Source organism: Mesocricetus auratus, unplaced genomic scaffold, assembly GCF_017639785.1.
Source record: "Mesocricetus auratus isolate SY011 unplaced genomic scaffold, BCM_Maur_2.0 Super-Scaffold_100014, whole genome shotgun sequence".
Taxonomy (NCBI): domain Eukaryota; kingdom Metazoa; phylum Chordata; class Mammalia; order Rodentia; family Cricetidae; genus Mesocricetus; species Mesocricetus auratus.
The window spans coordinates 10534259-10560124 of NW_024429197.1; the positions used below are offsets into that span (position 1 = coordinate 10534259).

The 25866-nt window shown below is 45.1% G+C and overlaps 1 protein-coding gene, 1 long non-coding RNA gene and 1 other non-coding gene across 3 annotated transcripts in view; 2 read left to right on the top strand and 1 right to left on the bottom strand.

Annotated features, from left to right (window-relative positions):
- The window catches only part of LOC121143908, a 22693-nt gene extending 20685 nt beyond the window's left edge, over window positions 1–2008 (bottom strand). Inside the window, exon 1 of the long non-coding RNA XR_005881210.1 lies at window positions 1230–2008. This is a non-coding gene — a long non-coding RNA (uncharacterized LOC121143908). The remainder of the gene's footprint in view (window positions 1–1229) is intronic.
- On the top strand, window positions 2001–21776 carry Ppp1r8 (protein phosphatase 1 regulatory subunit 8). Its single transcript, XM_005079545.4, is given in 8 exon segments — window positions 2001–2157; window positions 4303–4363; window positions 10855–11008; window positions 12368–12588; window positions 15178–15322; window positions 16864–16928; window positions 20491–20589; window positions 20591–21776. Coding segments are annotated over 8 exon segments (1056 nt in total). The 5' UTR covers window positions 2001–2101; the 3' UTR covers window positions 20846–21776.
- Window positions 6610–6775, top strand: LOC121144196. The gene has a single exon (XR_005881520.1).
- Window positions 21777–25866: the final 4090 nt, after the last annotated feature.

Sequence of the window (25866 nt, forward strand, 5' to 3'; positions counted from 1 at the left end):
CCAGCACCCACATGGCAGCTCACAACTGTCTCTAACTCCAAAATCTGACACCCTCACACAGACATACATGCAGGCAAAATATCAATGCAAATGAAATAAAAGTGAATAAATTATTTTTTAAAAATATAGTTTACTAGCTGGGCGATGGTTGCACAGGTCTTTAATCCCACCACTCAGGAGGCAGAGGCAGCAGATCTCTGCCAGCCTGGTCTACAGAGCAAATTCCAGGACAGGATCCAGAGCTACGCAGAGAAACCCTGTCTTCAAAAATAAAATAGTCACACACACTTTCTATATTTACTATGCTTCATTCAAAACATTTTTGCAACTCTTTGATTCTTCTCAGAAATCGTATCCTGTGATATATAATAAGGAATCACAGGATTATTTGCTTGCCTGAAGTAATGTTTAGAATTCAGATTTTTTTCTATCAGTTTGGTCTTTGGGATCACAAAGCTGAAAGGGGGCATTAACAGTCCTTTTGTATTTTATTTTACTTTAGTTTACATTTTGAGACAGGATCTTTCTACATAGCTCTGACTATCCTGACCTGGGTCCTGAAGAGATGGCTCAGAAGTTAAGAGCACCGACCTTCCAGAGGTCCTGAGTTCCACTCCCAGCAACCACATGGTGGCTCACAACCATCTGTAGTAGGATCTACTTAATGTTATATTGCAGTTACATCTTGAAACCTGGAGATTCATCCAGAGAATTTTTTTTTTTTTTTGGTTTTTCAAGACAGCTCTGTATTGTTTGGAGGCTGTCCTGGATCTCTCTCTGTAGACCAGACTGGCCTCGAACTCACAGAGATCCACCTGCCTCTGCCTCCCGAGTGCTGGGATTAAAGGCATGTGTGTCACCACTGCCCAACTGAACAGTGCCCTTCTTAGTGAACAATAATTCTACAGAATTTTTGAAATAGGATCTCAAAAAGCTTAGACTGTGGTAGCTGAGTCTGCCTTCTGGAATTCCTGATCCTCCTACCTATACCTCCCTAGCGCTGGGATTTCAGGCATGTGCTACCACACCTTTCCACAATTTGTTTCTTAAAAAAGAACACTGCCAGATCATCACCCCGGGTTTTCTGTAAAAGTGTAAAAGGACCTCAGCTGCATACTAGTAAGGGTATGTCAGAAGCCTATGAGAATTGTGACAGCCTGGCCTTTGGCGTCATATAGACTCGGGTTTGAATCCCACTCCTTGTTTTAGGGTGAGGGTAGACAACTCACCCTGAGCCTTTCTTCTGGAATCGATCCATCTTGAACGTTGGGAATACCATGTGAGATGATCCACATAAAATACATACTTCGCAATAAACACTCAATAGACAAAGCCATTACAACCAGAAAGCGGGGACTTGGAGGAAGACGGCAATCCTAAAGCTTCTTTGAACAGTATAGTCACCGTGACCCAAGTGAAAAAATCCTAAGGGTCTTTTATTAACCATTTGACCTATGCCCAGTAAGAATTTGGACGCCTTTTTCTGTTTGGGCCTGCGCCTGGCTGCAGTTTATCCAAAGTTTCCATAAACAGACTTCATGATCTCTGACACAGACTCCCAGTAATCTATAGAGCCTCAGAAATTACTGGTGCTGGAGACTCAACAGTGGCCTTATTCATTCACTGCCACTGAGCTGTAACACGCCAGACTTGGATTAGAAAGGACAAATGAGTAAGAATGCGGCTTTTGGATGCAGCTTTCCGGAAGAGGGCTGGAAGCAAAAACGGGATGAGCAATCACTTTCTATCTCTAGCGATCGCTTGCTCATCTCTAGATGGAGCGCGAAAGGCTGGGAGTTAATGCAGATTACGGAGCTCAGGAGCTTTTGGAGGAGAGCCGAGAGGGAAAGCGACGCCTCGGCACAAGCCGCTTCAGACCCTGAGACCATAGAGAACCCCGAGGCTCGAGATCCCCAGCAAACGCCTCAAACCTCGCAGACTTCAAGATAAAACTAACCACCACCAGAGGCGCCCGCCGCGAGCGTGCTTGCGTTGTGCGTGCGCCTGCGCGCACAGCCTGCTGGGATGCCGCCTCTTCCCTCTCGACCTCCCAGTTTCCCGGCGTGCTTCGGGCCCGCCAAATGGGAGGGGGAGACGCAAGATGGCGGCAGCCGCGAACTCCGGCTCTAGCCTCCCGCTGTTCGACTGCCCGACCTGGTGAGTGGCGGGGCTGCTGGGGCTGGAGCGGCCTGGCGTGGGTAGCCGGGGCAGGAAGGGACGCCGGGATTTTTTCTTTCTCCTTTTTTCTTGAAACGAAGCGAACGCCTCAAAAAGAGCCTGGAATGATTGAGGGAAAACTGTCCGCTGTGAGGGGCCGGGCGAGGTGTGGAGCAACCGGGGCCCAGCCTCCGAGGAAACCGAGGTTTGGGAGCTCGAAGGCGTTCACTTTAGACAGCCCTTGGGGGGTCAGTCGCCCGCCGAGGTGCTTCAGGCCGTGGCCCCTAACTTGCCCCAACTCCTCATCGAGTGCCTGGTGCTCTGAGGGAGCCTCATACCTGCCCCCGGGGTTGGCCGTCCCGAGCGCGCACGAGCTGGCTTCCCTACCCCAGCCCAGCCTGCTGCTGCAGCCCTCCGTGCCTGCTGCATCCTCCCAGCGCTGCTTACCCTGCTCCCGCGGACTGGGAGCTCCCTGAGGGCAGGGATGGCGCGGAACTGTCCCCCTTGTTCTCTGTGACCAGACCAGCACGAAGCCCGGTACAAAAGACACCAGAAGTTGTTAGAATACACCATTTTCATTCCTTGGGGAAGTTCAGAGGAGATGATTTAAGCTTTGAGTAGGGTACAGGATGAATAAATACGCATTGCTTTGCACGAGGATGCATGCGAGTTAGAGCCCTTTCTGCTGTTGCGGCTCCTCACGGTTATTAACATATTACTTCTCGGTCTTCTGTTCCATTGAGACCTTCAAGGGCAAAAACACAGGCATCATTCTCAGCTCCTAGGCCCGAGTCACGCACATGATAGGATATTCAGAAAATATATTTTGGCTTTAATGCTCATTTTAACCTGTTTCTCGAACAAAATGGGCTTTTGTCCAGTGCACTGTCCTTTTAGCTACTAACATAAAAGGTTGAGGCAGAACCGTGAGATGACTGTGTTGAATCTTCTATTAGGTAGACAGGGTATGTTTCTTCTGTGCAAATGGAAGGCCCTGGAAGGTTCAAACGAGCAAGCCCAGGAAGCAAATGAGTTGTGTGGCTGTTTTCTGGGTTTCTTTATCCTTAAAACAAAAAACAAAACCCAGCCATTTGCTTCAACCTACAAATTCTTTATCCACACTGGTCCCTGACTGCATTGATTTCAAATTTGGGCCAGCCAAATATAAAGAGACTCTTTGAGATCACCTGTCATTAAATGTCAGGTGACTTGACATGCACACGTCTCCCTTGAATGATAAAGCAAAGAACAGAGAAAAGTTTGATGAATTATGTTTTTGCAGAAAAACCTGTTTGGGGTACTTGGTTTCATGGGCATGATTTTGATCTGCCCTAGTTCCCTAATTAGACATCTCTGATTTGGTCTCAAGAGTTCATTTGGGTAATAGTTTCTGCTTATTTTGTGTTGAGACTAATACTGATCAGTCCCCAAACAACTAATTTTTTGTTATTGTTTGGTTGGTTTTACTTTTGTTTGTTTGTTTAGGGGCAAGATCTGCATATGTAATCCTGGCTAGTGTGGAACTTGCTATATAAATTAGGATGGCCTTGAACTTGGAATGATCCCTCTCATGGAAATTCAGATATATGCTTCTGTACCCAGCAAAACAACTGATTTATTCTGTCTTCATGTTCTGTCAGGACTAGTAAATCTTAGGTTAAAACCCCAGGTTAAACCAGGCATGGTGGTGTACACCTGTAATCCCAGTACAGAGAAGGTGGAGGTGGGAGGCCCAGGTGTTCAAGGTCATCCTCAGGTCAAACCCACTAGGGTTTGAGGCTGGCCTGGGATACATGAGACCCAGTCTCCAAAAATAAGCAAAAAGAATGAACCTCTCCAGGTGAGGAGACATACTTAGATGCTGAGCTGCTTTCTCTCTGCAGTGCATAGCCAGTGCTAAAATGTTTTTTTGGGCTGCTCTAAATACGGATCCATCAGAGTCTCCTGGAACAATTGAGTCACTTGGGAAGGAAGTGTCAAAGGTAGAAAGAAGATCTCACACTGAAGTACATGGCATTTCTGTTTGAACACGAACTAATTATAGGCTGGCAGGAGAACCTCGATGTTGAACGGGGTAGGGATTGTAAAAGACATTTGTGGACTCATCCTGAAAAATGCTCTTTTTTCCTCACTCTTCTTTTCCAGGGCAGGTAAACCCCCACCTGGCTTACATCTGGATGTAGTGAAAGGAGACAAGCTAATTGAGGTATTGAAATGCACCCCCATTCTAGAGGGTTTTGCTGGTGACTCGCTTTTCCACTTTTCTCCTTTGCTTTGTTATCAGCAATGTTATTTTTTTGTTTGCTTTTGGGGGGGTGTTTGTTTGCTTTAAGACAGGGTCTCTCTGCAGTCCTGGCTGTCCTGGAGCCCCCTTGAGTTCAGGCTGGCCTTGAATTCACAGAGATCTGCCTGCCTCTGCCTCCTGGTGCCGTGATTAAATATTATTTATTTATCATCCCCCTGTTAAAAGTTCATAGGGACTGGGGATGTAGCCCTGTAATAGAGTGACTGTCTGGCATTCAGACAACTCAACACTCTTCTCTCCTACAGACACTCAATTTTTCACTATTTCTCTCACCTTACAAATGAAGATAATTTTTAACAGGTTATGGGCCTGCGGGGCCCAGACAAACTGGAATACATAGTTTACAATAACTGAGGAAGTTTATGATATAAATTGAGCTTAACATTTAAGCTGCTTTGATGACATTAATTCCTTTAGGGTTGTATGGTTAAGTAGGGTGCTTGTCAAAATAGAAAAGGAAATGGAGCTAAAGCCCACTCATTTAAAACTAAGGGGAGAGCTGGGCAGTGCTGGAGCATGTCTTTAATCCCAGCACTCTGGAGGCAGAGGCAGGTGGATCTCTGTGAGTTTGAGACCAGCCTGGTCTACCGAGCGAGTTGCAGGACAGGCTCCAAAACAATACAGAGAAGCCCTGTCTGAAAAAAAAAACAAAAAACAAAAAACTAAGGGGAGAAGTAAGGCATGGTGCCTCCCACCTTTAATCCCAGCACTCAGGAGGCAGAGCCAGGCAGATTTCTGTGAGTTGGAGGCCAGAAGTGCTATACATTGGGTCCCTGCCTGGAAAAAAAAAAAAAAACTAACAAAAGACAGAATCACTCACACACAAATATAATTACAGTTAAATGTTATAAAGGAAAAGTTTAGTGTAATTACAGCTTCTGCAAGGTTTCTAGAGTCTGTCACATCTAGTTTTAGAGTACAATGATTAGCTATTAGATTATAATAGGGTTTTGTTTGATTGGTGTTGAGACAAGATTTCACTATGTAACCCTGGTTGACCTGGAACTTACAGATATCCACCTGCCTCTGCCTCCCAAGGGCAGGGATGTTGTTCTTTTATATTTGAGATAGAGTTCCACTCTGTAGCCCATACTGGCCTGGAACTCACTATCTAATGTGCTGATTTCAGAGTCTTTTGTAGTACTATCCCAATCTTCCAAGTGCTGGGATTGTGTGAGTCACCGAATCTGCCTTATTTATGTTAAGATATAAGTTATTTACTAAGAAATAGAGGATAAATCCACTGGTTTCATAGTTAGAAATTAGGTTCAAAGCTCTATTATTAAGTGTCATTGTTTTTCTTTCGTATATATAATAAAAAACATGACATATTTGAAAAGTGGTGGCTTGTGGAGGTGGGGTGGCAGGAGAATTGGACACTCTCCTTTACGTTCTTTGCGGAAAAAAGCTTTCATGGCTTCTTTTATGGAGGTTAAAGAAAAAGAACTCAAATAGGTTATTCTAGGAAATAGTTTAATTAAAAGTATCTGGAAACCTCTTTTACTCCAGGCGGTTTCACAGGAAAACAAATTTTGTTGCTGCATAGAATAGTATGAAATTTGAAGCCATATAGAAATCTGCCTTGTGGCCTAGAGAGATGTCTCAATATGTAAAAGGCTTGCTATACAAGCCTAACAACTTGAGTTGGATCCCTGGAACTCATATAAACATAGAAGAAAAGAACCAACTACACAAAGTTGTCCTCTGCCCCCTACACTGCCTGCTTCCTCCAATATACACAGACATGCAGATAAATAATAATATATTAAAAGACGAAATCTGATAACATCACATTCCTTTGTGGAAGATACATATTTCCAAAGTACCTTTCCCTTATTCAACAGCCTGTGATTGTTGGTTCCTGTCTGCTGATAACGTTCTTACCTTTCAGTTCTTTTACATGTGCTGGGTTACATACCATCGTCAAGTGGTAACCCATAGATATCACTGTGATAGGCCTGAGCTGTGTGTGTGTGTGTGTGTGTGTGTGTGTGTGTGTGTGTGTGTGTGTGTGTGTGTGTGCGCGCGCATTTGTGTTTATTTTGCTATGCTAGTGATCAAGGGTCTCATGCATTCTGGGCAAGCGTTCTACTGCTTAGCTATATCCCTTAGCCTAGGTGTATTTATATTAAGGATTTAGATTTGATCAGCACTTGATACTAACCGAGCTATCTATATCCTAGTCTTGTTTCCAAGGCTTGTGATATGTCGTGATAGTTGGGTTGAAGAAGTGCGATATTAAAGCAAAAGCCATGAGTCTTTTAGGCCCAGTGTGTAAAGACACATTCTGAGTTATAACTCAGAGGCACATCTGCGTAGTAAACAGCCACAGCAAGCTAGAAACTTAACCAGAAAGAGGAATGCATGACTCATTTACCTTTTAACATAGTTCCTTAATTCTAAGAGGTATTTTCCATTAAAATTCCTTTAACATTTCTGTGATTAAGATGCTCTTGATAGTGAATGTATGCCTGTAACGTGATAATCTTCCCTCTCTCTCTCTCTCTCTCTCTCTCTCTCTCTCTCTCTCTCTCTCTCTCTCTCTCTCTCTCTCTCTCTCTCTCTCTGTCTCTGTCTCTCAATCTCTAATGTCTTTTGCAGCCTAGAATCATTGCTTGTGACCCGCTATGAACATTGGTTATTAGCAAACAAGTTAGTGAGGACACCATCTTTATAAATAAAAATGATCGAGAAATACAATGAGATTCAACCTGCATAAATGCTACCTTCGAAGGTGCTGTTAATGTTTCAGAGCTCCCTGTTACAGCCTGTACAGTATGTAGATCAGGCTAGCCTCATACTCTTGGGGCTCTGCCTCTGTCTCCTGAGTACTGCATACATTCCCCAATCACCATTTTGAGATAGGGTATTTAGGCAGTTGTAGAATTTACTATGTAGCCCAGGCAAGCCTTGAATCTACAGTGGTCCTCCTGTCTCAGCCTCGAAAGTACTGGGATTTTAGACGACAGAAGCCACTACACCAGGCCTCCAAAATCTTATTAGTAACATGAGTCATTCTATTTTTGGGGGGGGGTGTTTTTGAGTCAAAGTCTCAGACGCTACCAATGACTGTCCTGGAACTCACTGTGTAGCCCTTCAGATTATTGTGATCCTTTTGCCTGAGCTTCCTGAGTGCTGGGGTTACAGGTGTGCACAAGCACATCTCACCTTAATCTGAGTTTTACAATGTAGCACTGGGTGGCTGATTGGCTGTCAGGCCATTACCAAACCTGGGTGCTGCATAATATGCCCCTGAGATGAGCTGTAGCAGCAGCATGTGGGCACTGTTGGTGCAGTTTCCCAGAGGTGACCCACAGATCCAAGCTGCTTTAATTGATTGAATCACAAAGCTAAGTTCAGGAAAAACTGAGTAACTGTTTAAAGGAAAAGCTTTTTCTTTAAAACATGATCCATGATACATACTTATTTGCTCTATAAAATATTCATTCCTAACTGATTAACCCTTCAGTACCAGTGGACTAAAGAAATTGTATAATGTAGAGGTACAAAAAGCTTGAACTGGGGGATCTGGAGAGATGGCTCAGCAGTTGAGAATCCCTGCTCTTCCAGAGGGCCCGAGTTCAATTCCTTGCATTCAAGTTGGGAAGCTTGCAACCATCTCTAAGTCCATATTTAGGGGATCAAATGCCTTCTTCTGGCCTCCACAGGTACCTGTATACATGACATACATTGCATACAAACACATAAAGTAAAAATAAACTTTTGTTTTAGGCTGGGTCCCACTATGTAGCTCTGGCCTGGAACTCAACTCTGTAGCCCTCTGTGGCTTTGAACTCACAGATACCTTCTTGCCTTTGCCTAGAACTAAAGGCATTCATCTCTGGGGCTGGCATTTTTAGATGCTCAAATTTAAGCAGGCTTTGTGGTTCATGCATGTAATCTTAGCACCTAAGAGGTAGAATCAGGAGGGTCAGAAGTTCAAGGTCATCCCTAGCTAATAGCAGGTTTGAGGCCAGCCTGGAATATGAAATCTTGTTTTTAAAAAAGGAAAGAAAAAATATTAAACTGTAAACTCATGAGTTTGAATTTTATTTATTTTACTTTTTAATAATGTATTTTTATGTGCATTGGTGTTTTGCCTGTATGTATGCCTGTATAAAGGTATTGGACCCTGGAGTTACAGACAGTTGTGAGCTGCCATGTAGGTACTGGGAATTGAACCCCAGTCCTATGGAGGAGCAATTAGTGCTCTTAACCACTGAGCTGTCTCCCTGGCTTCTTTATTTTACTTTAAAAAATATTAAGGGGGGAGGGTATGTCTCTATAGACAGGTTGGGCCTCGGAACTTGGGGGTCCCTGTGCCTCTGTCTCCCGGGTGCTGGGATTAAAGGTGTGCACCACCATGCCTGGCTTGAAGTTTAAGATAATAGGTGTTAGTTACCGTTCCTGGCTTCTTGGGATTTTAGGAATGTAGGGTGGAATGTGAACCAGAGCTCAATGAGACCTTGTATTTAAGGAACAAGACAGCATATTAAATGATGGTCATCATGTGCTCACACTAGACCACCAGCATTAGGCTGGAAATAAGACTGTGTTGGCAATAATCCCCTAGTGTCCTTCATTCTATGACTATAATTTATAACCCTATGTGACAACAGTTGAGCTTGTCATAGAGTGTGATGCAGCTCAAAGAATACACTTTATTTTCCTGCCCTTCCTACTCATTTGCTAACCAAATGGTCTTTCTTTTTTTTTTTTTTTTTGAAAATAAAAATAATCCCAGCACTCAGGAGGCAGAGACGGGTGGATTTCTGTGAGTTTGAGACCAGCCTGGTCTACAGAGAGAGAGTTCCAGGACAGGCTCCAAAACAATACAGAGAAACCCTGTCTCAAAAAAACAAGCAAAAAGAAAAAAAGAAATTTTTGCTTTAGGTATATGACTGTGCACTGTGTACATGCCTGATGCCTGTGGAGGCCAGAAGTCACATGTGGGTTCTGGGGTTCCAAACCTGGGTCCTCTGTAAAAGCATCCCAGTGCTCTGGTCCCCTGTACCATCTTTTCATCCCTCTTTCTTTCTTTTTCCTTTGAAACCAGGTTTTATTATATAATAGCTTTGGCTGTCCTGGAACTCATTATATAGACCAGGCTAGTCTCCAACTCTGAGATCTCCCATCGCTGCCTCCTGAGTGCTGGCTTTAAAGGCATTCAGCTTCCACTCCAACTCTTAATAAAATTTTTATTTCAGCAATGTATGGTGGCTTGCAACTTCAATCCCAACACTTAGGAGGTATGGGAGAATCTCTCTGAGTTTGAGGCTAGCCTAGTCTGTGTAGAGTTCTAGGGCAACCAGAGTTTTATTTAAATTTTTATTTTATAAGCATTAGTGCTTTGCCTGCATGTATATCTTTGTGAGAGTGTTAGGTCTCCTTTAACCAGAATTATGGACAGCTGGGTGCTAAGAATTGAACCCAGGTCCTCTGGAAGTGCTCTTAACCACTGAACCATATCTCCAGCTCCCAGAGTTACATTTAACAAAAATGAATACAAGAATTTATCTCACAGGGTTAGGCCACTTACATTTAATAGAATTAAGAACAGTTTTGTTTTTCATACAAGCTCTACACAATGGAGGATTGTATTTGGAGATGAAATGTAATCTTCCATCAAAAAGTTTTAGCTTGGTAAGCTGCTATTTGAGTACATAGAGGTGGGCCTGTAGATAGAGCATTTGTGGGAGAGGTTTTCAAGAAAGGGTTTCTTAGAACTACCTCTGTAGACTAGGCTGGCCTTGAACTCATAGGGATCTGCCTGCCTCTGCCTCCTGAGTGCTGGGATTAAATGAGTGTGCCACCACCACCTGGCTCATAGAGCATTTTTGAGGTAAGTTTATGCCACTGACTTGAAAGAAGTACTTAGAAATAGGCAAAGACATTTTTTTTTTCTGCTTAATAGCCCAGATCCCTGTTCTTCAGCTGACAGTCCTGCCATGAAGACATTTTTGCTGAACTTGGATGGGTTTATGCCCTGGGGAAGAGGTCCATCATTTGGAATTTCAGTGGCATGCATGGAACAGACTTGAGTAATAGCCCTCAGGAGCCAGGATGAACTAATGGAGCTGTTTTTATCTTAGCTAGAAGTAAGAAGAATGCATGCATGCTGGTCGTTTGGGAGCCAATGTGCATCCCATGTGAAAGAGGTTCCCATGGTGGATCTTATGATGGTCAGAAGCTTGCGTGGGAGAGACTGGCACAGTTTGCTGGAAACCCCCTGTGCCGATCCTACCAGACCCTAGAACTTAACAATGGGAAATGCTTTTCTCAGTTGTTGGAAATTTTACCTATTCAAGATTCTCCACTTATGTGACTGGAAGGTTTTGCTAAATTTGGTTGCAGTAAGAACGAAGTAATAATGCAATTTCATATTTATTTAGAAACTGATTATTGATGAGAAGAAGTATTACTTATTTGGGAGAAACCCTGATTTGTGTGACTTTACCATCGACCATCAGTCTTGCTCTCGAGTCCACGCAGCACTGGTTTACCACAAGCACCTGAAGAGGGTTTTCTTGATAGATCTCAACAGCAGTAAGTGCCTACCCCGTTCCCTGCTCCTGTGGGGGTCTTGGACTGGGAAATTATTTTAACCAGCTCTTCTTTATTTATCTCTTATTTTCTTGAAATAATTAAGGAGAAAAGATAGTTTGGGGGACTCTTCTTGGACACATCTGTATGTGGCGAGAATAAAATGGCATTAAGGAACACAGTTTATTGATGTTCAAGTACTTATAAGACTATGGCAAACTCTGATCCAGTTTAAGTTGAAATCATGAATAGTGTCATTGGTATGTAGTAATATGGGATGTTTACCAAATACTTGTTATGAGCAACATTTGTTATTTACAGTAGGTTATTTATCCCGGATATACTTTGCTTTAACTGAATTACAACAATTTTCATTTTATAAGTACAGCGCACAATTAGTAAGATTTTAAACTTTGCTTAAATAGTCCTCAGAAATGCGGTGAGACTGGATGGAGTGGACCACTAAAGTTTGTTTGTGTGCCACCATAAAAAGAATAAAATGTACAAAGTTTTACACTCATCATGCTTGACCCTCCCACCCACCCAAGCACACGCAGACACACACCTCCCCAGTCTGTTTCCATGAGGACTTGATAAGCCTTATCTGGTAGGATTTTTGGCTTGCCTTGGCATTGACATTGTATCTGTGTTGACCAGTCTCCTCTCCTCTTCTGGGGGAAAAGCTAAAGCATAATGCCACCAGACCAGTAGTTTTCATGTTCTTAGAGTTGGAGCTAGAGAGGGCAGATCACACCTATGTTTGCTTCGTGCCTTGGAGAGCAGAGCATGGCTTCTGCTCAATTGGAGCCATTCCTGCCTTTCTGGCAGCAGATAACAGGCACTGGTGTTTTTTGGATATCAGCAGATTTAAAGATGTGTAAGAGATCCACTGAAGAGATTCAAAGCTCCTTGATAACAAGACAGCATGAAGTGAATCCAGCAACATTTTCGTCTTTTCTGCAGACAGTGGCACACGTCTCTACATTCCCTGCACTTAGGAGGATGAGGCAGGGGAATCATGAGTCATTCTGGTTGACATAGTTTGTTTGAGTCCAAACTGGCTGCAAGTTGCAAACCAGTCCTAACTAAATAGTGAGACCCTGTCTCAAAAACCAAGGGCTGCGGTTGTAGCTCAATGGTAGAGTGCTTGCCTAGGATGGCTAAGACCCTAGGTTTGACCCTAGTACTGGAAAAAGAAACAAACAAAAAAAGCTGCTTTTGGTGACATAGTCCTGAATGTGACACTTATTATCAGATCAGAACAGCAAAAGTGGTGTGCTGTGGAGGCCAGGAGTCAAGGACGGTGCTTTCCCTGGCTGCTTTTGATCTCTCTGCTTACATTACTGACTTGGTTATTCCCAGCTCATGGCACTTTCTTGGGTCACATTCGGTTGGAACCTCACAAGCCTCAACAGATTCCCATCGATTCTACGGTCTCATTTGGTGCATCCACAAGGGCATACACTCTGCGAGAGAAGCCACAGACATTGCCATCAGCTGTGAAAGGAGATGAGAAGATGGGTGGAGAAGATGATGAACTCAAGGGCTTACTGGGACTTCCAGAAGAGGAGACTGAGCTCGATGTAATTCCTTGTCATTTTTTGTCTTTTGGGACCCTTGTGTTTGCTATGTGTAGCTGTTCTTCCTGGTTCTGAATGACGGTGCTGTAGTAGGAGGAGGCTCTTTTCAGTGTGGTAATGAGCGCTTGACAATGCAAATGGCCAGCTGTGATCAGGTTTCCCTGCACATGTGGGGACCATGTGCTTCTTCACTGGCTATTAGAGACTGAGACCAAGGAGTTGCATCCTTCTGTTTTAGTTTGTGCGGTTCTTTTTAGATGTTATTTATTTTATGTGTTTGGTGTTTTGCCTGCATAAATGTATGCACATACCATTGAGTTCTGAATATGGAGTTAGATCCTCAGGAACTGAAATTACAGACAGTTGTGAGCTACCATGTAGGTGCTGGGTATCAAATACGGGTCCTCTGGAAGAGCGTGCTGCCAGTGCTGTTAATTGCTGAGCTATATCTGCAGCCTGTTTTTTTCTGTTCTTATGGCTGCATAGAGCTACATGCTCCAGTGCAGTAGTTGCTAACCACATTTCATGTATTCCGTCTTCACATATCTAGTGGGTAACGTGTTGAGAATTAAGTCAACTCTGTCATGAGAGTCTCTGTAAACAATATAACTTTATAACATTGACATTGTTGAAGGTATAGATGCTCTCATTAAGTATGATCTAGAGTTTATGAAAGTTTGTGGGAGCCTGCATAGACACCCGAGATTTGCTATCCAGGGGAAGTCCTTGAGTGTACACACACAGCTCGGATACCCATGGAAGACTATAATTTCTGTCTTCACAGAAAGTTCTGTTGGCTAACACTATCTTAGCAAAGCCAATGTTTTCATTCATTTGGACTTTTTGCTGGTGAGCAGACAGCCCAGGAATCTTTAACAATAGTCTGCTTTGGGGCTGGAGCGCGGCTCAGTGGTTAAGGTCACAGGCTACTGTTCCAGAGGGCCCTGCTTGATTCTCAGCATCACATGGTGGCTCACACCCATCTGTAACTCCAGTTGCAGAGTTATGGGCACACACGTGGTACCCAGACATGCATGTAGGCAAAACATCCACATACATAAAATATTAAATAAACAAATAAGGACTAGGCTACTTTTGTTCTAGATATAAATACCTATATGGCCATGCATTTTACAAAGTTTAATTTCTGTGTGGTAAAAGTGTTGTTCTTTTTTTTTAATATTTTATTTATTTATTGTGTATACAGTCTTCTGCCTGCGTGCTAGCAGAAGGCACCAGATCTCATTCAAGGTGATTGTGAGCCACCATGTGGTTGCTGGGAATTGAACTCAGGACCTCTGGAAGAACAGTCAGTGCTCCTAACCGCCGAGCCATCTCTCCAGCCCAAGTGTTGTTCTTTTAATCTTTCACTTTATTTTGGTGTTGGAGATTAATTAAATTCAGGGCCATGTGCATGCTAAACACTCACTCTACAACCATCCTGAATCTCCAGCCTGTGATTTCGTTTGTCTGTTACTACAGTGGTGTGGTTTGTCTGTTCACACAGACCAAATACAAATGTTCTTAATTATTCCTGTGCATTTGCTGTTGCTGTACACTACAGCAGTTTCCCAGGTTTCCGGAAGAAAAACAATAGGATTAACAATGTAGAGGTCATTTTCTTCTGAGGTAGCCTCACCGGAAGCCTGAGAAGGGCCTTGGTGGTAGTCATTCTTGTCTGTCCCCCTCCAGGCTATTATACTTCCCTGTCTTTCAGGTCAGGGTGTTAGGTCCTCAGTGGATTTGGACTATGTCAGGCTGCAGTTGGAGTAAGTCCAGCCAAGTAGAAAGAAGCAGGAAGTAATCATGAGAGAGATGGACTGGTGATTGTCAGTGGCACTGGGGCCAGATGCGGGAAGGAAAGTAACAAGATATTAATGTCAAAAATGCACTGCCAGTGTCATTAAGAATTTTAAAGCAAAAGCCAAGGGGTGATGTCACACACCTTTAATCCCAGCAATCAGGAGGCAGAGACAGGTGGATCTCTGAGTTTGAGCCCAGCCTGGTCTACAGAGCAAGTTCCAGGACAGCCTCCAAAGCTACACAGAGGAACCCTGTTTTAGAAACAAAATAACAACAACAACAACAAAAAACCCAAAATACATGAATTTTAAAGGAGATGTGGTGTTTCAGTCTTGTTTCTGTATATCAGCACACGAAGGAGGAAATGTTATAATTTGAGAAGGGTGATTTTTAAAGACTAGCTACTGAGAAGATATAGTTGTCTTTTCATATTTGTTACTTTAAAACAAATCTTAGTATTCTTCCCAGGTAAATTTCCTTTAATTCTTGTCATAAAGTTGTGGTATCATTCCTTCCAGAGTAGAAAAGTAAACAAACATCCCTGATTTCAAAGACGACCTGTTCACTGACAGCCTTTCACCTCCCTTCAAATGGCGCTCTCATGGTCAGTGAGTTAAATGCTCTATTAGTCTTAATTAAGACACTAGGAACCCTCTGTTGCAGAAAGCAGTCTTGCTGGCCTTCCAAGACCAGAGGAAGCCCTAAATGCCTCCTCCCCTTTATTTAGTATTTTCTCCCTGAAACTCCCTATGTACTAATTTAGTCTTTCTTGTGTGAACCTTGGCTTAGAACCTGACAGAGTTCAACACTGCCCACAACAAACGAATTTCAACCCTCACTATTGAGGAGGGGAATCTGGACATTCAGAGACCAAAGAGGAAGAGGAAGAACTCACGGGTGACTTTCAGTGAGGATGATGAGATCATCAACCCAGGTGAGAGTTCTCCCCAGTTTCTTTTTTTAAATAATTTATTCTTATTTTATGTGCATTCCTGTTTTGCCTGCTTGTATGTCTATGTGAAGGTGTCAAGTTACCTGAAATTGGAGTTACAGTTTTGAGCTGCCATGTGAGTGCTGGGAATTGAACCTGGGTCCTGGAAGGGTAGTCACTGAGCAGTCTCTAGCCCCCTAGTTCCTTTTGATGGAAAGATTAAGGTCTCAGTAGTAAACACAGTCTATGGGCCACTGGGGATGTTCCTGACAGAAGTTAGATAAAAGATGCTATAGAGAGCAAAGCTGATTCTCTTCTGCTAACCTGGTGTGTTGTGTTATATGAAGTGTAAGTGAGGTGTGGCTTTTGCCACCTTCACTCACCTTGTTACTATACACTCTCTGTATAGCTTTGGAGGTTGTCCTGGAACTAGCTCTGTAGACCAGGCCAGGCTGGCTTCAAACTCACAGAGGTCTGCTTGCCTCTGCCTCCCAAATGCGTGCACCACCACTGCCTGTCTGCTTAAAGTTGTTTACGTCCTCTCTACTCACCCAGCCACCTTTCAGCTTGGAGAGTATTTGACACTTTGGTGTTGGGGCTGGAGAGATGGCTCAGCACAGCACCCAAGTTCCATTCCTAGCACCCATGTTGGGCAGCTCAAAACCACCTGTAACTCCAGCTCCAGAGGATCTAGCATTGTATCCATGGACACATGCACTCATACTTTGTACTTACTCACACTTATACATAACTAAAGGGTTTGTTTGTTTGTTTGTTTGTTTGTTTAATAAGGCAGGGTATCACTGTGTACCCCAGCTAGCTTGGAACTGTGTGTAGGCCAGCCTTGAACTCAGGGCCCACCTTTGATGGGTTACAGCCTGTCTGATTTGATACTGTGGGTTCTTCAAAGGTAGGATAGTATCATGCTCTTCTATGTGTGGTAGCCAGTGCTTGAGGCTTAAAAGAGTGACTGAAAGTGGGTTCCTTACCTACCTTGGTGTTCCCTCCCTGCAGAGTGAAACCAGAAGCTCTGTAGGGTAGTGGGGCATGTTGTAAACCGAGAGGAGGAGCTGCTTTGATGGGCTTCTCAGGCCCTCTAGTGAGAGTGGTGAACATGAAGCCCTGGTTCTGATTCCTGAGTCTGTTCTTTGCTGATGAACACACAGGGCAATATATGTGGTTATGACCACTTGTCATTTTATTTTTTATCACTTAAATAGTCTGCTTTTTATCGGCTCTCCAAAGAGAAATACATAGAAAAAAGAAGACTCTGGGAAGGCAATGCATCATGATCTAAAGCACAGGCCTGTTTCTGGTTCTTGGATTAAAGTCCTGGCTCCTCCCTTCTCAGACAACTAGCCTGACCTAGCACTTTGATTCTTCCCAAGCTGTGGTCTGTTTCTCATCTATTCAACGCGGTTCAGCAGTCCCTGCCTCATGGGGTTATTGGAAGACTTAGCAGTGACATGTTTAGTGTTAGCTGGTTGTTTGGTGTGCTGCAGAATCCCTTATTCTCCCAACCCTGCTCTTACCTCCTTTTGCAGAGGACGTGGATCCCTCTGTCGGCCGCTTCCGGAACATGGTGCAGACTGCAGTGGTTCCAGTCAAGGTAGGAGGCTCCTTTGGAGAGGGTTTGAAATGCCAGATAGTCTGGGCTCAAAAACTCACCGTTTGGGTATAGCTCAGTTGTAGTACATGTGTTTAGCAAAGTCCTGACTTTGATCCTCAGCACCACAACCAAAAAAAAGAAAGGAAAAAAACTGTTTTGTATAGATGAATGCTAATGGGTCTAATTTTAAAATAACATCTTGTGCTTCTCTCCCTTTAAAATTTCTTTTAAATTATTTTTCTATCTATGAGTGTTTCGATTGCATGTATATATGCATACCACATATGTACCTGGTGCCCTAGAAAACCTGAGGGAGCATTGGATTCCCTGGAACTGGAGTTAGAGACAATTGTGAGCTACCACGCCAATGCTGGGAGCTAACCCTGGGTCCTCAGGAAGAGCGGCCAGTGCTCTCAAGTGCTGAGCCATCTCTCCAGTCTTCCTCTCCCACTTTTCTTTCTTCGGGAATACCCTTACCTTCAACCTGTGTCTCAGAAATCCTGGGATCCCCACAGAAGGGCTTCAGGTGACCAGCCAGAATACAGTGTCCTAACAATTTGCTCTGAAAGTGTAGTCGTCTTCCTTAAGGATGTGGAAGGTCTATCTTCCTTTTGTCTTCTCTGCTGGCTCAGGATGAAAGAAAAGCATTAACATGGGGCTTTTTCCATGCTCTTTTAAAAATTATTTTGCCAGGCAGTGGTGGTGCATGCTTTTAATCTCGCAGCACTTGGGAAGCAAAGGCAGACAGGTCTGTGTGGGTTCGAGGCTAGCCTGGTCTACAAAGTGAGTTCCAGAACAACCAGGACTGTTATACAGAGAAGCCCTGTCTCAAAACAGTTATTGTTGTACCTTTGTAAAGGTTTATGTACTTACTGTTTTATGTACATGAGTGTTTCCCTACATGTATGATGTGTGTCCCTGGTGCCTTTAAGAACTGTTATGGATGAGTATGAACTGCCATGTGGGTGCTGGGAATTGAACCTGGGTCCTTTAGAAAAGTATTAAGTGCTCTTAACTACTGCACTCTTCAACCCTAGTCATGCCCTTACTGTAAGCACGGGAGTGGCACACATTGTGATCCTGTCAGTTAGGTTTAAAGGTCAGGTATGTTTGGGAATGGAGAGGTAAAGGTTACCAAATGCCCTGATTTTCAGCACACTGAGTTAGTTCCCTGGCGGGAGAACTGGCTAAGGGTGCGCATTGCATTGCTGCTTACAGTGACAGGTGGCTGTAACAGAGGTGCGCAAAATGCTTGCAAGTGACTAATCAGAAATGCTGGAGGAAGTTTGAGTTTTTAGTCTTTAGAAGGCAGTCATCCTTGATCGTAGACTACTCACACACTCACGCCAGGTGCCAAAATCCACAGATGCCCAGATGAGTTGCGTAAAATGTGTAGTTGTTGGTAACCTGCGCATTTTCCCGTGCACACTCTGGTGCCGAGGATGGAGCCCAGAGAGCTCTCCCACTTGCACTGTCCTGGCTCTTCACACTTTTTTTAATAGAATTTTTTTTTTGAGACAGGGTTTCTCTGTCTGTCTGGACAGCTCTGGCTGTCCTAGAACTTGCTTTGTAGACCAGGATGGTCTTGAACTCATAGAGATCCCCCTGCCTCTGCTGGGATTAAAGGGGTGACACTGCCACCCAGCTTTAATAAATAATTCTTTAGATGTAACAACCGAGAGTCTTGGACAGGACAGCTGTTTCGTGTGTGGTGCAGTGTGCTCGAGTAGAGCATGGGACTTCTTTTGCAGGATGCTATAGCGCTGACACTCTTGAGCTCCTCTTTCCATTTTCTGTATGTTCTGTTGTCGACATGCAAAGCCAGTAAGTGGCTTTGTGTCTTTGTGTCAGTTTTTTTGTTTGTTTGTTTTTCGAGACAGGTGTCCTGGAACTAGCTCTTGTAGCCAGACTGGTCTCTAACTCACAAAGATCCGCTTGCCTCTGCCTCCTGAGTGCCTGGATTAAAGGCATACGCCACCACTGCCCTGCTCTTTGTGTCGGTTTTGCTGTGGTGTAGGATATGCATGTATAAGAACAAACTCTGTCTGTATAGTTTCAACTTTGATAACCAGATGCATGCGTCTAACCACCACCCCAGTGGACATAGGGTACTCCCCACCCCTTTGGCTCTAGGCCCCTAGTGAGCCACACGCATTCTTGACACAAATGTGATTACTCTTGGACTGTTTAAAATTGGGCACTCAAGGCCAGGCAGGCGTGATTGTGCACATCTTTAATCCCAGCATTCAAAAGGCAAAGCAAGAGGCTCTGATTTCGAGGCCAGCCTGGTCTACAGAGTGAGTTCCAGGACAGCCTCCAATGCCACAGAGAAACCCTGTCTTGAAAAACAACAAAGGGTGCGCCTAACTGGGTAGTACATGCTTGTCGTTCCCATTTAGTTAGGAGGCTGAGGCAGGAGGATTGCTTTGGTCCAGAAGTGCAAAGCTATAGTACACAGTGCCAGTTGAGTAAACATGGTGTCTTCTGAGGGCAGAGACCAAGATGCCCAAGAAGTAGACCAGCCCTGGTTGGGATCAGAACTGATGAGCAGCTGTGAGCAGTCTCTGCAGTTCAGTGACAGTGAGCCTCTGCCCTTCATTTTAGAAATAAGTTTCCAAAGGATGGATTTCTATTTTAACTGGTATTGATAGTTATTGTTTAAAAAAAAGTTTCCAAAGGAATTGGACATCCAACATGGACTTAGCACGTCTTATTCCTCCTGCCCCCCCCAAATAAGTGGATTATCACTTTAATTTCCTATTTAGCATCATCCTATCAGAGGATGGAGTTTGCCCTTCAAATGAAGAATGGTTGTAGCAGGGTATGGTGGCACATGCCTTTATTCACAGCAGTCAGGAGGCAGGCTGGGAGTTTAGGCCTACAAAGCGAGTTCCAGGACAGACAAGGCTACACAGAGAAACCCTATCTTGAAAAGCCAAAAAAGAAGAAAGGGGGAAAAAAAAGGAATGGCTATTTGGCCATTTTATTGTTAATTGTGTGTATGCTCATGAGGAGGTATGTACCTTTGGGGAATCACAGGTGTGGGGTCCCCTAGAGCTGGAGTTACAGGTGGCTTTGGTGACACTGCAGTGTCCTGTTTTTCTCAACCTGAGGTGAACAGGCAAGCATTCTGTGCAGCAGAGTGACTTCCAGGACAGCTAGGGCTGTGTAAGAGAGATTCTGTCTCAAAAGAAATAAAAAAAGGAGTTTGGAGAGATGGCTCAGAGGTTAAGAAGCTCTGGCTGCTCTTCAGAGAACCTGAGTTCAATTCTGAGCACCCACATAGTGGCTCACAACCATCTCTAATGAGTTCTGGTGTGCAGTGCAGGCAGAACACTGTATACACTGTGTAATAAGTAAGTACATTAATTAATTAATAGATAAATAAGTAAATAAATAAACCTTGAGAAACAGCCATTGCTCAGATAGCATCAGACCCTGAGAGTGCAGAAACAGTGAGACTTTTCTCAAATGTTAGCTTTCTAAGGCTAGAATGGGAAGAAACGAGGGTTTCACCTTACATCTCCTTTCTGTTTTTTTCCTCTCCTGTGGCAAACCACAGAAGAAGCGGATGGAGGGCTCTGGCTCTCTGGGCCTGGAGGAGACAGGGAACAGGCGCATGCAGAACTTTGCCTTCAGCGGAGGACTCTACGGGGGCCTGCCCCCCCACACATAATGAAACGGGCTCCCAGCCGCATGGCATCCACGGGACAGCACTCATTGGTGGCTTGCCCATGCCATACCCGAACCTCGCCCCTGACGTGGACTTGACTCCTGTTGTGCCATCAGCAGTGACCATAAACCCCACACCAAACCCTGCGGTCTATAACCCTGAAGCTGTAAATGAACCCAAGAAGAAGAAGTACGCAAAGGAGGCTTGGCCAGGCAAGAAGCCCACGCCTTCCTTACTGATTTGATACTTTTGGCTATGGAGCGGGTGGGGACGGGCGGGAATGGGTGGAGGGCTGGCAATGAACTAGGGAGAAAACTTTCCATGTGTGCGGTATCTGTCTTTCAGAAAGTCTCCTGGGGTCCTAACCATGTAATACTGACGAGGGGTGGGGCTAAAGTACCAGTTAGAGACCTGAGTCAGAGCACGAAGTGTGGAGAGAGGCTGCCCGGGTGCCCTCCCTGTGCTCCGCCTCCGTCATGTGAAATCCACACTGGGTGGAACCCAGAGCTATGGAGGAGGCGGTAGCCTCATTTAAATTCATTTTCCTTGTGGGTCCCAGGTAGCAAAATGGTCACCATGGATCCCAGGTTGGTTGGCATTCTTCATTGTAACCAAGGTGTATGTACGCTCAAGGGTTCTTGGTTTTGAGGTCCAGTAGTTAGGCCTTCTCCTGTCCTTTCTGCTGAAGTGACCACGTTGAGTTGCCTTTGTCTGTGGCCAGTGTCGCGGACACGGGTTTATGTATGGTTTATGGTGTTGTTGGACTTTACCTATCTTCCTTGTCCACACTGAACACTCCACGTGCCTAGTTCTCATTTAGTTCCGGTGCCATCCTCCCTGTGGCACCGTCTTTTTGTGCGTACCGCAAGGCAGTTTCTGAGACTGACCAGTTAGGGCGGCTCACGTTGAACAGGGAGAGACTGCTATGTAAGGACCAGTCAGGAGGGCATGCTCAACTGTTAGTTTGGAGGCTCCCTCAATCCGTCCCCACCTCCCAGTGGAGAGTTCAGGTTATTCAGAGCTCCAGGCTAGGCCTGGCTGACAGGAGACAAGGTAGGAACCATTGATGAGCTTTGTACAGATTTGTACATTTGTGTAATAGGCCTTTTCTGCTTCAAGTGTAGCTTTTTACCTGTAACCTTTACTACATTGTAAATTAAATGTAACTTTTGTCATTTGGGTGCCCGCTTGAGTTTTGTTGCCAGGAGACAGTTGGGGTGGAGGGGAATGGCTGTTGTCCTGGGAGTTGGTACTCTGCCCCTGTTAATTATCACAAATAAAAGTAGCCCCCAAAGAATGTGAAAATTCTCATTAGAGATTGTAACCCCCAGACCAAGACCCCAAGGTTCAGGGTTGAAGGGTGCCTGTTGTCCCTGTCAGAATATAAAGCAGGTGCTTCCAAGCCAGAGGTGTGGGCAAGGCTGTGTCATGGAGTCTCATTCACTGCAGAGACTCAGAAGGACCGAATTCCAGTTGCATGGGTTCACTCAGCATTTGGGAAGCAAGGACAGTAGGTCCAGGGGCACAGAGTCATCTTTGACTGCATCATGAGTTCAGGGCCTGCCTGGACAACTCAAATCCCAACAACAGAACCCACAGTAAAGATGCCTGTAGATTGGAGATATGTGAAACCATAGTGTGTGAGGGGTGCCACCTCTCGTCTGTCCAGGCGAGTCCTCATCTTGTGAAGATACCTTCTTCTCGGCAAGTCTTATGACTGTAGTCAACCCAAGGCCTTCCTGTGTGCTGTGGAGCCACTCACAGCCTTCTGACTTTTCTATCCTAACTTGTCTACGAGCACTGTGGGAAAGTGACATTCCAAGCACATGCTTACACGAAAGGGTCTAAGTTGTCTGTTGTCACTCCATTATGCCTGCTTGTGTTTCTGTTCTCCTGTTTGGAAGTTTTAAAATGTCCAGTAGAGGCAAGTGTGGTGGAGGCAGAAGCAGGGAGTGTTCTAGAGTTCGAAGCCAGCTTGGTCTACAGAGTGAGGTCTAGAAAAGCCAGGGCTACACAGAGAAGCTGAACAAAAACAACAACAGAAAAATAGGGGGTTTCTCAGTAAAATGCCTGGCATACAAGTATATGAGTTTAAGTTCAAGTCCCTAGCACCCCGAGATCCATACTTCATGGCATAAGTATATAACCACTAACATAGGGACAGGGATGTGGTGAGGGCATTGACAGGTGGGTCCCCAGAACTCATTAGCTAGCCAGTCTAGCCAAATTCCAAAATCCCATGTTAAGTGAGAGACCACCTCAGGGAATGAGTTGAAGAGCAGTGAAGGAAGACAGTCAACAGTATGTGCATATATCCACAGGGATACACATACCCACACAAAAGGCTCTTTTTTTTTGTTTTGTTTTGTTTTCCGAGATAGGATTTCTCTGTATTGTTTTTTGGACCATGTCCTGGAACTCGCTCAGTAGACTAGGCTGGTCTAGAACTCACAGAGATCCGCCTGCCTCTGCCTCCCGAGTGCTGGGATTAAAGGCGTGCTCCACCACCGCCCGGCTCCCACAAAAGGCTCTTAAAATGTATTAAAACATCTGGGTGTAACGGCGCACACCTGTAATCCCAGCACTTGAGAGGTGGAGGCAGAAAAATCATGAGCTCCAGACTATCCTTAACTTCATAATAAGTTTAAGGCCTAGCCTGGGATAGGTGAGACCTTGTCTCAGACAAGCCAGGAAGAAATGGCCACACTGCTGCACTGTCTAAATGGGAGGACTTTGATAGGGTGGCTAGATCAGGTCAGCAAGCCCTGACCAAGGAAGGACCACCATGGCTCCCAGGAGGTGACTGTAGCTGCACTAAAGAACCACGCTGTGAGAGCCATTAAAAATGAAACTTGGCACAGGGATGGCCAGTGTCTGGAGGGAAAGAGGGGTCACCACAGGCCTTGTTGGGGGAAGTTGAAAGCACTAAAAGGACTACACACACACACTCTTCAGCTGGGTGTGGGGCTCACACCTGTATGATGGGAGTCTGAGTTGGGAGGATTTCAAGTTTCAGGATACCCTGGGCTACATAGCAAGACTGCCTTAAAAACAAAAAGTAGGGCTGGAAAGATGCACTGGCCACTCTTCCAGAGGTCCTGAGTTCAATTCCCAGCAATCCAGTGGTGGTTCACAACCATCTGTAATGAGATTTGGTGCCCTCTTCTGGCATCCAGACAGACGTGCTGACAGAACACTGTATAAATAATAAATCAAAAAAAAAAAAAGTGGGCAGTGGTGGCACACTCCTTTAACCCTTAACCCCAGCACTGGGGAGGCAGAGGCAGGAGGATCTCTTTGAGTTTGATTGAGTTCAAGGCCAACTGATCTACAGACCGAATTCTAGGATAACCAGGGCTACATGGAGAAACCTTGTCTCAAAAAACAAAAACAAAATGCCCTGGAGATGGCTCAGTGGGTAAACGCACTTGTTGCCCAAACCTGGTTTGTGAGTTCAATCCCTGAAACCCACTGAACACGGTTGTCCTCTGACCTCCAAATGCATGCCAAGCTAAAAGCCTGTGGGCACACACACACACAAATAAAAAAATTTAAGGCCAGACTAGGGAGGAAGAACTCTTAGAGCTCAAGCCTGGTCTACATAGTTGTTCTAAGTTCCCCCAAAGGTAGTGAGATCCTGACTCAAAACTTTTTCACTTGGACCGGGCGTTGGTGGCGCATGGAGGCAGAGGCAGGAGCATCTCTGAGTTCGAGACCAGCCTAGTCTACAGAGCTAGTTCCTAGGACAGCCTCCAAAGCAAAAAAACAAACAAAAGGGGCTGGAGAGATGTCTCAGAGGTTAAGAGCACTGACTGTTCTTCCAGGGGTCCTGAGTTCAATTCCCAGCAACAACATGGTGGCGCACAACCATCTACGATTCAATCCAGTGTCCTCTTCTGGCATATAGGCAGAACACTGTATATGTAATAAATAAATAAATCTTAAAAAAAAAAAGAAAGAAGTGGGAGAGGGCTGGTTGGTGGTGGCTCACACCTTTAATCCCCACACTCAGGAGGCAGAGGCAGGCGGATCTCTGAGTTTGAGTCCAGCTTACTCTATAGAGTGAGTTCCAGGCCAGTCAAGGCTGCACAGAGAAACCCTGTCTCGAAAACACGACAAAGGCGGAGGAGGAGCCACTTCACTCTGCAGAAGCAATGATAGGGTGCAGTGGTGGCTGGGAAGGTCTCAGGCCTGTGTCCTGAAGGGAGCTGTACTGGAATGGGGTGCAGTACCTGCTTTTACCACCAGGAGGGGCTCTTATGCAGCCTTGGAGCCTTTCTGCAAGCAGTGAGCTTCCTCCAAGGGTGCTGGGCAACCACATAGGAAAAAAGGGAAGGACTCACTGTTGAGCGCCAGGTGGAGGAGGATGGCATCTCCACTTTGTGGAAAACTTGAGCCTTAGGGCACACAGGCTGAGGAGGTACCACAGTACAGGGCAGTCCCGGGCTGCTGCTTCCGTCCTCCCTATTCCCAGGACAGGAGACAGATTCAGAATTGTCTTCCAGATGAGTTTTAATTATGAGTATAGTAGAGGAAGTATTACGTGCACATGAGTTCAGTTCCTGCAGAGTCCAGAAAAGAGCCATTGATTGCTTGGAGCTGGAGTTGTCAGCTGACCTGTGTAGACACTGGGAACCACGAATGTCTTTTAAGCAGAAGTGCTCTTAACTGCGGAACCATCTCTCCAGCCCTTTCTGATGTCTTCTGACCCATTGCCTGCACCTCCGTCTCCATCTCTGGGCCTTTTGGTGAAGCCAGGCATGGGTTTGGGATGTCCTCGACTGGGGACAAGGTTACTGACAGGAAGGCAGGTGAGACATGAGAAATGACCATCAAAAGAGGCTCTCCCGGTTCCCTTGCCACACTCCCCTGCTGCAGCTCTGTGGATCTGTCTTCCCAGTGGTCGCCAAGTCTTACATGTTCCTCAGGCCTTCTCCTGTCGCCTCCTGTCACCTCCCTGTCTCCTGCTTCTCACCTCTTACTCATTCTCCTGTGGTTACCTGGGTCCAGCTGGCCCTCCAACACTCAAAGCCAGGCCCCTTCCCATGCCCTGTGAATAGAACTCTCTTCAATAAGTCAAGGTAGCCCTTTCTGACTCCAAGTGACAAAGAGAGAAGCAGCCCCCGTTTCCAGGAAGCAGCAGGAGGTGTCTCCAGCTAAACAGAAACCTTTTGACAGTGTAACAGTCCCCAGACCTTAGTAGACCCTGAGGCCTTGGCCCAGTGGACTCCATGATGGAAGTGCCATTCAGGCTGTAAAACTCAG